The following is a 17,424-nucleotide window of genomic DNA, read 5'->3' on the forward strand; positions in this document are numbered from 1 at the left end:
ATAATACTTTATCACATGTCATTCCCCTCACCGTGCCTATTTGTCTGTGTCACTTTTACTGCCATCTTGTAGATACCTGTGTATTTGCTGTATGAATTTGAGCATATATTGCATATAAACTTTCTGAGGGCTGGTGAGGACACCGAGGTGTGGGAGGGCCACGGCGGTCGGCGGTGGGCCACGGAGCCAGACGCCCAGCCCAGGCAGCCCCAGCGCAGGGCCCACGTTCTCTCTGCTCCTCTCAGGGCTGGTGCTGACTGAAAGAAGCCCGTGGGTCAAATGCTTATCGCAATTTCTGTCAGATCCTGAGTGGCCCTTGTCCGTTGAGGCATCGTCAGCATCAGCATCGGGATGCTGGACGTTAACAGCATGAACGTGCAGCCAGGCTGCCCAGCGTTTGACCTGGGATCCGTTTCTTCTCTGTTAGAATGGGAGGCACTAACAGCAGAAGCCTCCGGTGTCCTGTTTGAGTCCGAGCGCACTGGCTCGGAGCCCGTTGCTTCCTCTCACGGAGCGTCACCTGCCTAGATCATGACACTTCTGTTCTCCGACTGTCGTGTGCATTAAGAGAAATGGCACATGTAAAGCACCTGCTGGGTCCCAAGTTAAAAATAAATGGAATCTATTGCGTTTCCACAAACAGTTGCCCCTTGTAGAATATCTGCAGTAAATGATTGACCTCTTTCCGAGAGTAGAAGTCAACGTGAACCTGATCGTTTGGCGATTGTGTATTTTAATAAGATGGACACTTAAAACTTTTAGCAGAACTTGTGTATGTGTATCATGCATTTTTTCCACCCTTAACTGAACCAAAAACATTGTATTGATTACTTTGTGTGTTTTCCTTGTGAGCCTGTTACATTTTTTAAAGATCGATTGCTAAAACTTTAGGGAAAAAAACCCAGATCTTTCTATAACCTTTGGGTAGGCAAATACCTTATAAACAAAACACTTAAAGAATTTACTAAAAAGGAAAAGAATAAATAGGGCTGCATAAAAATTATGAACTTTGTTCCTCAAAAGATGCATTAAAATGAAAATATTTTAAAAATAATTTTTAGGTGCGCCTGGGTGGCTCAGTCGGTTAAGCGTTGACTCTTGATTTTGGCTCAGGTCATGATCTCATGGTTCCTGAGATCAGGCCCCACCCACGTTGGGCTCTGCACCGATGGCACGGATCCTGCTTGGGATTCTCTCTCTCTCTTTCTCTCTCTCTCCCTCCCTCACATCCTCCCCCCTCTCTCTTTGCCCGTCCCCTGCGTGCATGCTTTCTCAAAATAAATAAATAAATAAATATTAAAAAGGTAATTTTTAAAAGATAACCGTCAGGAGAGTGAAAGGCAGCTGCGGAGTGGCAGAACATACTGGGCGGTCTAACAGTGGTCTCCCACTCTGAATACCTGAAGAATGCCCACAGGTCAGCTGGGGGTCGGGGAGGGGAGGCCCACAACCCTTTAGACAAAACAGACGTTTCACAAAAGGTCTCCAGAATGGCCCATCATCAGATGAGAGTGTGCCCCATCTCATCATCCATCGGGATGTGCCAGTCCGGTCCACACAGTACCTCCCTCCCGCAGTGTCCCGGACTAAAATGCAGGTACCAGGCAGAGGTGAGGGTGTGGGGAAACAGAGTGCCCCATGCTGCTGGTAGGACGGTGTGGCTTCTTCAGCTCCCTGACGGGCGGCATCTGTGGATACAGATGTGTGTGTGTTGTGATCGAGGGACTCTGCTCCTGGTCCCCCCCCCCCCCCCCCGCCCTTTCCCAGCAGAGGTGTGTCCCTATGTTCACCAGAAGACACGAGTGAGAGAGCATTCTGGTGAAGTTCGTTTGTTTCGACCATTCTTGAAGCTTGGCTTCCTGAGCGACTAAATCATTTTATGTTTAATTTTTTTTAATGTTTATTTATTATTGAGAGAGAGAGAGAGACAGGGCATGAATGGGGGAGGGGCAGAGAGAGAGGGAGACACAGAATCTGAAGCAGGCTCCAGGCTCTGAGCTGTCAGCACAGAGCCTGACGTGGGGCTCAAACTCATGAACTGCGAGATCATGACCTGGGTTGAAGTCGGATGCTTAACCGACTGAGCCACCCAGGTGCCCCATCATTTTATGTTTAGAGGAGGAAAAAAAAAGAGTGTTTATAGCCGTTTCCTCATCAGGGCCACAAAGTAGTAATAACTCTGATGGCCTTTCGCGGTGATATGGGCTGTCACACAGGGCAGCCGTGACCGACCTTCAGCTGCTAGCTGGGCTCCACATCGCAAGCATTTGCCGCGAGTGAGAAAAAACCAGACATAGAAGAATGCATTCTGTGTGAGTCCGTGCACATCAGGGCAGCCGTCGAGGGGAGGTGTGAGGGGGTGCTGCCCGGCCCAGTGGGGGACAGTGACTGCTGGCCCTGTGCCTTCTGGATGTCTTTTCTGTCCTGTCTCCTTGCGGGATCACTGAGCTTCAGACAACAGACGTGCATGTTCTTGTGCTGAAAGGTTTAAAACCGTATGCTTAAAAACTGTGATTGTTTTTTACCTTATTTTAAAAATAATACTTCGAGTAATTGGTTATGTCATACTCACAATAATTCTGTAATTACAGACTACGAGTTGAGAAAATTACTTCTTTCTAATTGTTCTATTTTCTGAATTGTTTTTTAGATATGAATTGAGAATTCGTTATTTGCCAAAAGGATTTCTAAACCAGTTTACTGAAGACAAGCCAACTCTGAATTTCTTCTATCAACAGGTATAGGAGGGTACTTTAATACACCTTTTTCTTTGTTTCTTTGAATCCTACGTACTACATGGTTTTATCTTAGAATTAGATTAAACCTAATGTTCGGGAAAATAATAAATTTGGCACAGTATGGCAGTGAGAGTCTTTTAACCAGTGGGAAATTTTGAATTTTTGACACTTTGTGAATTCTTGTATGCTTAGGCAAGTCTTAAAAGAGACTTCTTTTATGTGGAGACTGTAAGTCCTAAGTGACTCAACCACTGGCTTGTCTTTGATTCAAGTATAATGGTCATGCCTGAATATCAACAGATTTGTCGGGTACAGAATTTATTGTCAGAGCCAGCTACATTGACATAATCTCAAGAACAACTTGTACAGTAAAGCCAGAATGGACTTTTTTTTACATTGAGTAACTTGCTTTTTACCCCTTAAAACATTAGGCAATAAATACCTGTGGCATAAATGAACCAACACAATTTTATGACCAAATACTTGTTAGTTTTAGTGATGAGCATGGGGGGAAAAATGGTCTGAATAATATCCCAACATTTGCACACCATTTTGCAGGTAAATGCACTTGGTAATGTTTTGTTTTAATAAAAATATGTATTAAATGTCTGCTGTGGGTCAAGAACACAGATGAAATAAGTGAATTGCACATTAAATTTGATTGAAGGTGCAGTGGGTGAGGATCTCCTGTACACGGTACTTTACGTTCAGTCCTCTACTGTTGGTGGTCATGGGCCACGTGGTCATACACAGGAGGGTCTGCTGACCCAGTGGGTGGAGTCCAGGGGGTCTGGAAAGTGTCACCGAGTCCCCAGCTTTGTAGATGAGGAAGAGCTGTACTTTAGGAAACCTGGTGCAAAGCTGAGCTGAGAAGTTCTGAGAAGTGGGTGAGGGAGATACAGCCCACATCATAAAAAGGGAAGGTTCTAGGTTTCCTCCTGCAGCATAAAGGGAGCTATTTAAAGAATTTAAGTAGTGAGTGGCTTGACGAGAAGTTTCGTTGTTAAATAAGATCACACTGATGTGATGGCGGCATCCGTCGTGCATTGGATGGGTCTTAAGGCTGCAAGCAAGTTAGGAGGCTGTTCACCCATTTGGGCAAGAAACGGGGGAGAGAAAGGTCTGACTGTGGGTGTAGGCAACTTCAGTGGATGGATTTGATAGGACCGGGAGGCTGATGCAAATGGAGCATGAAAGTAAAGAAGAAAGAGGTTGATTGTGTCCGTCCAGATGCCTGGTGTCAGGAAAGAGGCAAGGTTCAGTTACATTCAGAAGTAAGGTGGTAGGACAGTAGGTTGATGTACTTCCCAATGTGAGAAAACCGGGTGTTCCCCCTTCTCGGATCTAGGCCGTGAGAACAGGAGGCTGAGGTCGCTGTTTCTCGGTATTGGGTCTGTTTTCCTGTCTGTGGGGTGGAAGTGCCATTGGAAATGGCCAGTGAAATGCCAGTGGGAATGTGGGGTACCAGACTTGACGGGAGCCTGGGAAGGTTTACCACGATACGGAGATGCACGGGAAGAGGGCGTTTGCGTTTGGCGAAAAGGAAAGAGCGAAGCCCTCTTTAGATTCCGCCTGAGACGGCTGGAGGCCCGTTTGTACTGCAGGAATGATTTCTAGCTTACAAACCGCTCCTCGTCTGTGTTTCCACAGCTCACGCTTAGCAATCTGCTGAGCTTTGAGTCGAAGTGAAGGAGGTGACAGGAGAGCTTAGTTAACTGATAGGTTTGCATCGTGTGTTTCTCTCTTGTAGATGCTATTTATCACCGTTGGCATAATTTCCTTGAAAAAACCCACCCCCGAGGAAATCTGTGACTACTTCAGTGACACGGATTTCTGGAATTCATCAAACAGGCCTCATTAGCTCACGGCCACTACAGGCCGACCTCGCAGTTGGTGGCGTTCTTGTTCCTTCCACACTACTGCTGGGTGTCCTAGTTGTTCCCCGTAGGAGGCCTTGCTTGTATCTCTGATTAAAAGCACTTCACATGCTGGTGTGGCCCCAGTTTTCTCTTACTCATAGGACGTGTCTCGCAGCGGCCTGCATTGTTCGGTTGAACGGCCTTTATGAAAAAACCCCGGAGGGAGTGAGCGTGCACGCGGTAGTGGCCCACTGTGCGTTTAACGGCTCCGTGAGTCTCCGCGTGCTTACCTGTCTCACCTGCTCAAATACCGATGAAGTGAGGTAGGATTGTCTGCCACACAAGTGTCCAGGCATGGTTTGAGTTGCAGTCCACAGGCGGCACCAGACCTCTGAGCGCTTGGCATCTACCGTTTACCTGTCACGACGCGAGTGGGGCTGCACGTTCCGGGATGGCGCGTGTCTCTCTTGCTTTCCTGTGTGCGCTCCACATGAGCTCCCGGCCCCTTCACCCCCCGCTCTGCTTTCTCCTGTTCCTACACTTTCTCTTCTTCAGCCTGCCCTCTTTTTAACCTTTTACACTTAGTTATACAGTTTTAGACAGTCCCGAAAATATTCTAAAGCATCACTTAAAGTATCTCTACCCTAATAATTACTTTCATTTCGCATATAATTTTGTAATATTCTCCCAAGTACCTGTATTTTAAAAGAAATACAAGTGTAGCTGTGATCCCACCTCTTCCCCGTGTCGATGGCTCATCCAAGCCGGTGTCTTCAGGCCTAAGTGACAGGAAACAGAGGGAGGTAAAGGTGGCATCAGACTACAGGGGAGGAGGACAGAGGGGCGGAGGAGAATGCTGTTAGTTGTCACAGCTCCTGATCGGCAGGTACGGGAGGGGCCACGAGCATGGCCCTGAACTTCCGGTTGGGATGTGGCACCGCTGGCGGTTTTGTAAGTAAAAACAGTCGAATATTGGCAATTTGATATTCAAACTAATAATTCTCCTTCCAGGGGCTTATTCTAAAGAGGTGAGATTCACACACGTGTAGGTACAGGACGCTCCTTGGAGCGTGGCAGTAACAAGACGGAAAGTGGAACCGTGGCAGAGGTCTGTCGGGAAAAGCTTGGTTAATACATTCCTCCGGGTTTCAAATGTTCGCATCCACCCTGAGGAGGGAAGCACAGCTCTGCTCACGGAGGGGGAGGCTCGCCTGTAAAGTGCTGGCGCGTAGCACAGGCTGTGCGTAAAATGGGTAAAACGTAATGTTATCCACTTATGGGAAAAATGGATGTATTTGTACTTCCGTTTGTTTTGGAAATAGTATGATTTTTGCCCTGCTGCTTCAGTAAGTACTTGTCTATTCATTTGACTTCTTGTGGTCACTTCGAGTGCGGCATCTGTCCTGTTGCGGGTGTGGACATTCCGGGGCTGTTCCAGGTAATCCGCGTGTTCTCCTGCGTGGGCAGCACCCACCTTGGGAGCAGCCTTCGTTCCGCTGTTGCAAAATCAGTTAGGAATTCAGAACGTTCTCCTGCTTAATCGTGCACGCGCCTGCACACACACAGTGAATACAGTTTTGGCCCTTCAGCTATTTATAGCCAAGGTCTATTCAACTGAGAATGGAATTGAAATATTTTGTAAGAACTTGAGTGTGGAAATTGTCACTGAGTTCTGAGATAAATTATCTTATACAGGCCTCAGAGCCAAATGACACCCATTCTGTAATTTCTAAAATCTTTAATACTTGATTCAAATAAATAAGATGCATACATATGTGCATACTTATATTTTCACTGAGTTCCAAGCTAAATGAGTCCATTTTAAGGACCCATTTAAGGGGTTCAGAATTTGATAACATTGATTTTTTTTTTAATTTTTAAAAATGTTTGTTTGTTTTTGAGAGAGAGAGAGAGAGGGAGGGAGTGAGGGAGGGGAAGAGAGAGGGAGACAGAGAATTGAAAGCAGGCTCCAGGCTCTGAGATGTCAGCACAGAGCCTGACACAGGCCTTGAACTCATGAACTGTGAGATCATGACTTGATCACTGAAGTTGGATGCTCAACCAACTGAGCCATCCAGGCGCCCTGATTCTTTCTTTTTTTTTTTTAAATGTTTGTTTATTTTGAGAGAGAGTGTGAGCAGGGGAGGGACAGAGAGAAGGGGAGAGAGAATCCCCAGCAGGCTCCACGCTCAGTGCAGAGCCCAGCGTGGGGCTCGATCTCACGAACCGCAAGATCATGACCTGAGTTGAAATCAAGTGTAAGATGCTCAACCGACTGAGCCCCCCCAGGTGCCCCGATTCTTTTTAATTGTTTAGCTCGGTAACATCTGATACATGTATCCTTTGTAAGTTGTGATGCTTAGTAAAAAAAATGAGTACCTGTGATCCTACTCCCCAAGAGAAGAGAGCACAGCTGATGTTTCCCGGTCTGTGTCCCTGTCACATCCCCCCATCCCTGCCCCTCTACTCCATGCAGGTAACTGTGGTCCTGGGTGTCCATTGTCCTTTGGCTTGCTTTTCTTTGCTGGTTGTGACACTGTACAGTGTGTGTGTGTGTGTGTGTGTGTGTGTGTGTGTGTGTGTGTGTGTGGTTCCGGCCTAGGGTAACAGCTGACCTGACATCTCCCTGCCCCCTCTGCATCCCAGCATCGGCTGGACCAGGACTTTGGTTTGCTTTTGTTTGTTTGTCACCCAGCCATAGAAGCCTTCCAGAAGATGTTTAAAAAATGTTTTATTCAGCATTTTTAGTTGTTTTCAGTGAGCAGACTGTTCGAAACATTTGGTCCACTGTCTTGGTAGAAATATATATGATCATAAGGCGATTTAAAAATGTATTCCATTTGGTTCATTTCTCAAATAATTCTGAATTGTGGTTGGAGGGTTCATTTGATACTAGTTGTCTAGTCGTTCAGACTCTGTTTAGACTTGTTTCATCACCCGGCACAGGCTGAGATTTTGTCAAGATTCCAGTTTTGCTTGGGGAGAATGCATGGGATTGTTGAGCACCGAGTGTGATGAAAACCCATGAATTCAAGGTTGTTAACAGTGTCGTTCAGACCTCCTGTGTGGCTCATAGTCTTTTTCTTGCTTGAACAGATGTGTTGCTGGGTACAGGGCAGGGCAGGAAGTGCTCTCTCACAGAGCTTTGGTGTTTATTACTGCTGTTGAGAGGTTGACTCTCATCCTGTCTTTCTTTGAATGTGATCTGTCCTTTCTCTCTGGGCAGCTTTGAGACCTTTTCTCTGTCTTCTGTGTTTCGCAGTTCTATCACAGACTAGGTGTGGATTTCCAGTCATTTTTTTCCTGCTTGATCTGTGATGTGCACCCTCTACCTGTGGGCTCGTGTCTTTTTATCCGTTCTTGAAATGCGTTTTGATAACCACTCAGACCTTGCCTTTTCTCCCTTCTTTATTACTCCGCCTGCGTTCTCCCTGCGGGACTATGTTAGAACCTCTCAGGCTACACTCCCTGTGCAGCCCTTCCTTCTCCCGTTTCGGCTCTTTGCCCCCCGGGAATCTGAGATTCGGATCAATCTGTCAGAACACCAGCTCTTCTCCCCCGCAAACACTTGGATGTGTAATGCATTTGCTGAGTTTTTATTGAAGTTTTGTGTCCCTTCCCCCGTAAGAAAATCTGCCAGGCCATCTACTATGGCCCTTACTATTTTCTGATTTTTCTGCCTTTTCTTTCTTTTTTATTTCATGTAGAGTTAATGTCTCTTCTGAATCTGAGATTCTTGGGCTTTGCATCTGTTCTGTCGGTGGTGGCTTACACTGACTCTTACTCAGTGATACGTTTCCTTGTGTGTTTGTTATGAGCTATTATTTTGCTGAATTTCCCATGTGGGAATCTGTGGGATTTAGCTTGGGGATTAGTGAACACTTCTGAGTGTTACCTGTTGTTATTTCTATTGTAGAAGAATAAGTATTTTTATTATTTTGGCTCTTTTATCAAGGTAGATACAAAAGTATTATGTTCAATTCCTCTCTACCACCATTTCAATTCCATGAAAGAGAGAACACTTAGAACAATCTATTTTAATTTAATTTAACTCCTTATTTTGAAATTCCATCTATGCCCAACTGTTCTTTATACCCCTTATTTTGCATGGTGTCATGAAGGAAGCATGTCGGTGGACTGTGCTGAGTGTTGGGTTACTAGTCGGGGATTATTTTGCAGATGCCGTTTTGTTTAAAGATGTAAACGTGACTACCACCCTGAGGTACTACAAGTGATTCACTTAAGTGTTTTTGACCTATTTTAGAATATTTTGAAAGCTATTAATCAGCACACTCTAAAAATAAACTAGAATCTTGTTATAACCCTATTCACTGTAGAGCAGAAGTTTATGAAAGTAAGTTTTGATGCGAAAGCTAACGTCTCATTATAAACCAAGGGAGGTGTGTCTTACCCTGATACAAATTTGTCCTTTGCCATATAACGTTTTATTCTTTATCACTCTGAAATTTCATTTGTTAAAAGTGTATTTGATTGGCACCCTTTTGCAAATAGTAGTGGCCATTAGGTGAAAGAACCATGTCCATGTTTAGTCAAGAAATTGTCATATTGACTAAATCTGTATTGATGCAGAACTTGTATAGAAATCGTTTGGCACTGGTGAAATTTTCAGTGCTTAAGATGCATCGGTCAGACATGGGGCTGTCATTTTTTTCTCTTAAAGATAGCTTAAGATTAAAACGAGTACAGGGGTGCCTGGGTGGTTCAGTCGGTTGAGCATCTGGCTTCAGCTCAGGTCACGATCTCATGGCTCATGAGTTCGAGCCCCGCATCGGGCTCTGTGCTGACAGCTCAGAGCCTGGAGCCTGCTTCGGATTCTGTGTGTCCCTCTCTCTCTGCCCCTAACCCACTTGCATTCTGTCTCTGTCTCTCTCAAAAATAAATAAACATTAAAAAAAAAAAAAAAACGAGTATAGTTAACCCTTGAACAAGGCAGAGGTGAGGGGTGCTGACCCCCTGCACAGTCGTAAATGCATGTACAACTTCTGACTCCCCCATAACTTAACTATTAGTAGCCTAGTGTTGATCAGAATGAAGCCTTTACAGATAATAGAAACAGTTAATGTGTATAGTGTACATTCTATTTGTATTATATACGATGTTCTTACAGAAAAGTAAGCTAAGTTAGAGACAAAAAGTGATATTCAGGAAATAAGGGAAAATATATTTACAGTACTTACTGTATTTACCCAAAAATCCACACGTAGGTGGATCTGTGTGGTTCAAACACGTGTTCCTGTGTCAACTGTATATCCATCCATTTTGTCCTAAAAACACTGTGACATGATGGTGACTTCTGTGGCAAAAGGAGCACCAGCAGGAACCTGAGAGAAGATCCAAAGGGCAGGACTGTAACTGAACTCCATGGCACAGAGTCTGGACTTGGCTGTGGAGACACGTGAGGCTCCAGGGTGTACGGCTTCCTGTTGATCAGCCTGCCTGTTCCTTGTACTCCCATTTTGTTTTTACTACTTCTTATTCAGATAATTGTGTTATCACAAACTAATTTCTCTATCTGTATTTTCTTGGCTGTAAAGCTTTCTGTAAGTTAAACGTCTTGAGAGAGCAGCTCCAAGAGGGAGATTCTAGTTTAATACCTGACATTTTCAACTCAAGAATGATCAGCTGTCCTTTTCCAGAAAGAAGGCAAAATAAATGTAACTCTAACGTGAGTTATTAGACGGTATATTTTCTGTACTTATTTAATAGATTTAGTAATGTACATTCCTCCCTTCTTTGTCCACTCCCATATGTTTTTATTGACTTAAGAACCACTCATGTTATTGAGGGCGTAGGTAAACCTGCATATTTATACTGGTCAGCCCACATTTCTTGATCACCCTTCTGTATGAAAGACTTCAGAAGTGTGAGGGCACTGGAAATTTGCCTTCAGTCCACCGTGGGGCCTTTGACAGACCTCACATTGGTAGCAAGACCCCGGTCGTGGAGTCCCCAAAACGACCCTCAAGCTCAGTCACTCGCTAGGACGGTGTCCAGAACTTGGGTTGTTTGAAAAAACTCACGGCTATAAATATGGTTCTTGCCACAGAAGGAAGTCCAAATGCACCCTATCTCTTGAAGCAGGAAATTGACATTGTCATGTACACAGATTAATTTAAAAAGCCAAACACCAGTTTTCAGGGGTCTTTTCTTTGAAGACTCTTGCGGCTGTGCTGGACTTGAGATCAGCACGACAGTGGTCAGGAGAAGCAGGCGGTATGCGGGAAGCCGCTACATAGGCCCCTGCAGGCAACAGGCTGACGGGGTGGGGCTGTGTTCCCCACCTGCCCCTGGTCTCCTTCCCTGTGACAGAGCTCAGAGACGGTGTGTGCACACACTGAAGCCTGACTTATAGGGGTTGGCGGGTCTGGTGTGTGAATCCTCACTCTTAGAACACTTGCTGTGTGACCTTGGGTAAATTAAGTTTTCTGACCTTTATGTGTAAAATGGGACTATTGACCTTGAAGAGTTACCATAAAGATTGTAAGTGACATGTGATGGGTGCCTGGGTGGCTCAGTCGGTTAAGCATCTGACTCTTGGTTTCAGCTCAGGTCACAATCTTACAGTTCGTGGGTTCGAGCCCTGTGTTGGGCTCTGTGCTGACGGTGCGGAGCCTGCTTGGGATTATCTCTCTCCCTCTTTCTCCTTCTTTCTCTGCCCCTCCCTTGAGTGCACGCGTGCTCTCTCTGTCTCTCTCAAATTAAATAAACATTAAAAAAAAAAACAAGAAGAAATGTGTGGAGCACCTGGCTCAGTACCTGGGCCCTGGTGAGTGTCCCTCAAATCATAGGGAGCTCTGCTGTTACCACCTTTCTTGTTAGGCTTGTGCTGAGACTTCACCCGGGGCGATGGTGGTGCCCCACTCAGGATGATGCTACCACAAGGGTGTCGTAAGGCATCACACAGAAGGCGGCCTGCCAGCGTGCTCCGTGCATTTACTGGAAGCAAGTTTGTACTCATACGCACACCTACATGCTCAGTAAAGGACATCCGTATCACAAATGAAAGCAATGAATTCCGCTGGGAGTTAGTAGGAGGTGAAAGGTAGTTAGGAAATGTCTTAGAAATGAACACTGAGTGTATATAACCCAGAGTCCAGAAGTAAAATCAGGATGCGAGCATGCTCGGTGGTTTCAGAGGACACCATGTCTGGAGGGACCCTCAGGGAACGTTAGTGGGCTCTCTGTCAGTGCTCCTACAGAGGGAGGCGGCCACAGGGCTTGTGGTAAGCCTGCGGGGAGCTGAGGGTCTGTTGCGATGGCCTGTTCACGCGGGTCACTCTGCAGGACACATCAGTCACCCCAGGCCGGGGGCACACAGCTCCGAGAGCCAAGGGCAGTAGACTGTGTCTCAAGGAAAACAGCTCTCAGAGCTTTTAAGTCATGTTCAGAGAGGGATCTTTTACAGAGATTGTTCAGTTAGAATTTTCCCTTTTTGCGTTTCTGCAACTAACGTGAATTTGGTTTCGATGAATGAAATAAAGCACGTGTTGTATTTTTCCACCTGTGAAAACTGTTTAGAAATTGTTAAGCTTTAAGATAAGTTTGTTATGATCACTTTTACTCCTCATGTTATCGATGCTCTGCTGTGGTTTCTTTGAAGTCCACACCAGACCATAAACCGAGATCAACGGTTTCAGTCAGAACAACCGTGCTATTTCTCTCACTCCTGTAAACACATGTCTGGATTTATCTCTTGGCCTTTATTTCTTGTTCAATAATAAACCTACTTCTGATGCAAAAACTTAGTTTTTAAATTTGGGTTTGTTTTGTTTTGTTTTGTTTTTTTGGTATGTAGGAGAAAGGACCAATTGAAGTATAAACAAAGTGATTCTAGAATTAAAACTTTTTACTTCATTTCGTGGACTGAGTAAATCAGTCCCACTGACTCAGTCTTCAGTACCCACCACTGCCAACTGTAGAAGTTACTGTCGCTTCCTTACATGGAAAATAGTATTTACACACGGAGGTACCCAAACCCCACCTTGAGCCCTTTATTAATTGATTCATTTGCCCGCTCATTCGTCAGGAGATATTATTGACCAGCTCGCTCTAGGTGCTAATGCAGAACATGAGGCAGAGGTTTTGAGAGGAAACGGTGTTCAGATCAGAAGTCGCAGATGGCTGGCCACTGCTGGGCGAGTGGCCGTCGCTCCTCCCCTGCGAGAGAGGAGTGAGTAGGTGAGCACCGTTCACACCGGGTTCTAGAGTCTCAGTACGCTGACGAGGATGTTCCCGTCTGAAGACTTTTCTCTTCCCTGTAAGAAAGACTGTGGCGAATCGGCTGGAGGAAGTGGGAATCCGTGTGTCAACGCACTTCCTAGGCAGACGCTGCCGAGCTCCCGGGCAGTCTCCGCTCCCTGTGCGAGGTTCGCCGTCCTGGACTGAGGCCGAGCGTACGCTGTCGTGTGGTTTCTCCTGTTGGCCAGCAGTAGGCACAGACAAGGACGCGGTGGTTGGTTCCTACGTGTTGGTGTTGCCAGGCAGGCAGAATAAAGGGTTGATGACAGACCGAGAAGTTGAGGTTCTTTGTGAGGGAAAGTCGTGATGACAAAATCTCTAATGCAAAGGAGACAGTCATGAACTGGGGAGTAGAAATCCTTTGAGCGGGTGAACCGACAGGCTAGGAGGTAATAGTTGAAGAGCAGGATCTTTGGAATCTGTTTCAAGGGCCGAGGTCAACACACTTTTTCTGTAGTGGGCCCAAGTGTAAATATTTTAGTGTTGAGCCAAGAGGCAAAACCAAGGCTTTTGGAAATACTTCTCTAATAAGACACGAGACGGATTTCCACAAAAGTCTGCGTGGGCCAAGTTCATAATAATCGAGTGCAGTTTTTTGTAATACAGGCCTGCTAATGAGAACAATGCAGTTCCTTTTAGGGGCGTGGTAACACTTCACTAACCGAGGCTCAGAATAGTGCTCCCCATCACCGAATCGGTTGCAGGTGTCGATCTCTTAATGCTAATCTATGAGGAGATTTTACATATTTTGTCTTGGGAGGTGTCTTCACACTGACAGGTGCTCTCAGAGCTGCCGTCAGTCCCTCAGTTACTTTAGTTGAGCGTAATCATTACGCAGAAGGTGCCCGTGGAATTGTTTTTAGATTCTGCTCCTTGTCGTAGATTTTCCACATGTTAAGACTTTGTGGATTAGTCACTTACACACGGTAGCGAGGTGGAGGCCTGTCAGTCGCAGGGCTAAATGGATTTTGAAACGTGAATTTTCTGGGGCGCCTGGGTGGCTCAGTCGGTTGAGTGTCTGACTTCGGCTCAGGTCATGATCTCATGGCTTGTGGGTTATGATCTCGAGCCCCGTGTCGGGCTCTGTGCTGACAGCTCGGAGCCTGGAGCCTCTTCAGATTCTGTGTCTCCCTCCCTCTCTGCCCCTCCCCTGCTCAGGCTCTGTCTCTCAAAAATAAATGTTAAAAAAAAAAAAAAAGAGAAATATGTGAATTTTCTGCCCTGGCCATTTGGGTCCAAAGAATGCTGTTGGGACTGTAGTTTGAGTTCAGGAAATACATCCACTGCCAGTTTGCGGGGAAACGGAGATCCCTTCTGGTTTTTGTTCAGATGATGTGAGTTGCTTCTTAAGTTGAAGTGCTTGTGGAGTATATGGGTTCTTAGTAAGAGCCCGTTTTATTTCTTTAACCACTTTTTGGCATTACTCATTTTCATATCCAGCCTCTACCGTAATTATTGACACAGTGGGTGTAAAGGACCTAGAAGGCACTCTAAAAGACAGATCACGGTTCTACAAGATCTAAAAGACAGTCACGGAGCGAGTACCTCAGCGGTGTGCTCTTTAAAACGGCCTTGTAGGGGCGCCTGGGTGGCACAGTCGGTTAAGCGTCCGACTTCAGCCAGGTCACGATCTCGCGGTCCGTGAGTTCGAGCCCCGCGTCAGGCTCTGGGCTGATGGCTCAGAGCCTGGAGCCTGTTTCCGATTCTGTGTCTCCTTCTCTCTCTGCCCCTCCCCCATTCATGCTCTGTCTCTCTCTGTCCCAAAAATAAATAAACGTTGAAAAAAAAAATTAAAAAAAAAATAAATAAAACGGCCTTGTTTCCCCGATCCCTTCCCACTGCAGGTGAAAAGTGACTACATGTCGGAGATAGCTGACCGGGTGGACCAGGACATCGCTTTGAAGCTGGGCTGCCTAGAAATACGGTAAGGTGGCAACTGTTCATCATCTTCGTTAGTTTTGGCTTTGTGCATTGAGGGCTTTGTTCATCCTCTTGGTTAGTTTGGGAAATTATCCAGCTATCTCCATTTTTCTCATAAAGATTATTAATCAAATACCGAATAAAATCTGAGATTTTGAATTAGGTTGTCAGGGCTTATTTCAGGAATCTTCAGGTCTCTTAAAGAGATGTTTCATTGTAATTAGAATGGCGTGATTCGTACCATTGCGCATGGGTGAGCAGGTGTGAGAGCGCACCGCAGTGATTTCCTGTGGTGACAGGTGTGCGATGTCCCAGTTGCCAGCCACTAGCCAGTGGGTACTGAGGGGTGCCGTGTGCGAGTGCACATCACGTAAATTGAGACATAAAGAGCCGCATATGGCCAGTGGCCACTGTGTTGCAGGTTTAAGGGAAGCGGAAATCTGAGAATATGTTTCTTATTTCCGAGAACGTGTGTCACTATTTGTCATACGTTATCTCCTATGCTACCATTTTAAAATTTGAATAAAAGAATATTTTACGGTTTTCAGGTAGGCTTTCAATTAAAATTTACTCTGGGCTGCTAGTTTAAGATGAGTTGGTTAAACTAGCCAAAATTTAATCACATGTCCTCAAAACAGTGATAATTCCCCCCCATCACCATTTTTTATATTGCATAAGGCTGTTAGATAACATTGTCTACGAGGACCCCAAGATGGTTAAGCGTAGCTCTCAACTCCTCCTGAAAATGTGTCTTCGACTGTCACTGTATATCCAAGTAACAGAGGCCGTCCCTCACTAGTGTCCACGCTCCTGCTCCACTCCCGGCCCTTCCCGGTGTTACTTAGAGGTGTCCTTGGGCACGCTTTTCTTACTACACGGTCGTGCCGTGTGTTGTCTGCAACAGGGCTCAGGAGGCGTCAGCTTGCACGTGAGTGGTCCAGGTACCGCTCCGGCTTCTACACAGCTCTCTCCCTCCCTCCCACCCTGGCCTCCCGTGGCACGTTTATCTGTCTCCTCTGCATCCTGCTAGGTACCAGCGGCTTTATTATGAAATAAGATGCTGAAGAAAAAGCTTGACAAATTAGCCACCCCACTAGCCACCCTTCCTTCAACCCCCCCCCCACCCCCCGCCACGGATAGAAAGCAAGAGAACAAATTATGTGACCCAGTTGGGGCCCTTTTTAATTTTTCATCTCAATCTAGTACTTTCCATCTTAAGTAGGCCAAAGAGAAGCCAATTTAAAAAACAAAACCAGTATTTCTGTTATTACAGACAGGTTTGAAACAGAGTCTTCTTCTATGAAATGACTTGAGGGGATGTGCAGTGTCCGTGTCTCCCAAAGCGTCTCCCACAGCAGCTCCAGCCGGGGTTTATGCTTTTGTGTAGAGGGAATCCCCCCGCCCCCAACTCATGGCAGGTTTTGTAGAGACAGGACTTGGTTCCAGCAAGACCCAAAACTGCTTGAACGTGCAGTTTGGGGTAAGAAGGTAGAATTCAGACCGTGAACATTCAGAGTGGTGGACGGCACTTACCCAAGAGGAGCCCGGCCCCTCTGTCCCGCCAGAGTATCTGTCCCGTTACTGCCCGTGCGGTTGGCCTTCGTGGCACACGTGCGTCTGCAGCAGTGGGCGTGACGCTCACCTGGCCGCAGCAGGAGTCTGCTGTCCCTTAGCTCGTAGGTGCAGTCTCTAGAGAAGGGACGAGGACAGCAGGCAGCGGACCTGGAGTCTCGTGTCTCCTCTTTACCAAGAGTCAAACCTGCTTCACGTCAGAAGAGAAAGATTGTCCAATAGGGACGAAGTCTGTGTTAAGTGACCTCGGCCTCACTGGGGCACGGGAATGATGCTGGAGGTCAGATCCGGTCTCTGTCACATAGTTTATCGGGCGTTTGTGGCTGAGCCACAAAGTGGTTACTGTTTAGCAACATGGAGATTCCTCGTAGTAATTCCTCATTTGTGTGTAAATGTGTGTCTTCCCCGTTTTAGGCGCTCGTATTGGGAGATGCGAGGCAACGCGCTAGAGAAGAAGTCCAACTATGAGGTGTTAGAGTGAGTACCCCGTGCCGCGAGCACCTTCAGACCCCGGGCTTGCTGTTTACTTCAAGTTCACTTCAGAACCTGAAATACTACTGCTTCTAAAACCATTAGATCTGGAAGAAGGAAAGTTTTTCTAAGGAAAGCATTCTTCATAACAGCAATTGTGTGAACTGACAGTTTAATTTTTTGACAGATGTCTTCAGGCCATTGTATCTCTGTAGATTGAATCACACTGGGGTGAAGTTTCACTTGTAGTTCGCATCGAATTCAGAATTACCGATTCAGCCTTTATGTATATTCTCCGGATACATTTACAAAGGGTTTTTTCCAAAACAGAGTGAGATGTGTGAGTTCCTTTTTGCTCATGTATCGGGATATTTAGAATAACTGGAAATTTTTCTGATAATGGAATTAACTTATGTCTTAGACTGTTGTATTGGTTTGTATTAAATGCATGTGAGCCATGCTGGAGCCTGTGTCTGGGGTGGCTGGAATTCTGTTCTTCATCTTTTTGATAATTAGTGCGGCAAAAGAGAGTTGATGTTTATTATGTCCCGGTAAAGGCCGCTGTTAGCTTGATTAGCAGTGGTGCCACGTGTGGCCAACACCAA

At 45.9% G+C, this 17,424-nt stretch overlaps 1 protein-coding gene across 19 annotated transcripts in view; it reads left to right on the forward strand.

Moving 5' to 3' along the window:
* PTK2 (protein tyrosine kinase 2) overlaps nt 1-17,424 on the forward strand; it is a 256,989-nt gene that overhangs the window by 109,237 nt on the left and 130,328 nt on the right. For all 19 annotated transcript variants that reach the window (XR_008292471.1, XM_053208063.1, XM_053208073.1 and 16 more), the window contains 3 exons: nt 2,651-2,738; nt 14,701-14,780; nt 16,763-16,825. Coding sequence is in view for 18 of the 19 variants with exons in the window: in XM_053208063.1 (XP_053064038.1) it covers nt 2,651-2,738; nt 14,701-14,780; nt 16,763-16,825 (231 nt within the window). In the remaining variant the exon portion in view is untranslated. The remainder of the gene's footprint in view (nt 1-2,650; nt 2,739-14,700; nt 14,781-16,762; nt 16,826-17,424) is intronic.

Source organism: Acinonyx jubatus, chromosome F2 (assembly GCF_027475565.1).
Source record: "Acinonyx jubatus isolate Ajub_Pintada_27869175 chromosome F2, VMU_Ajub_asm_v1.0, whole genome shotgun sequence".
NCBI lineage: Eukaryota > Metazoa > Chordata > Mammalia > Carnivora > Felidae > Acinonyx > Acinonyx jubatus.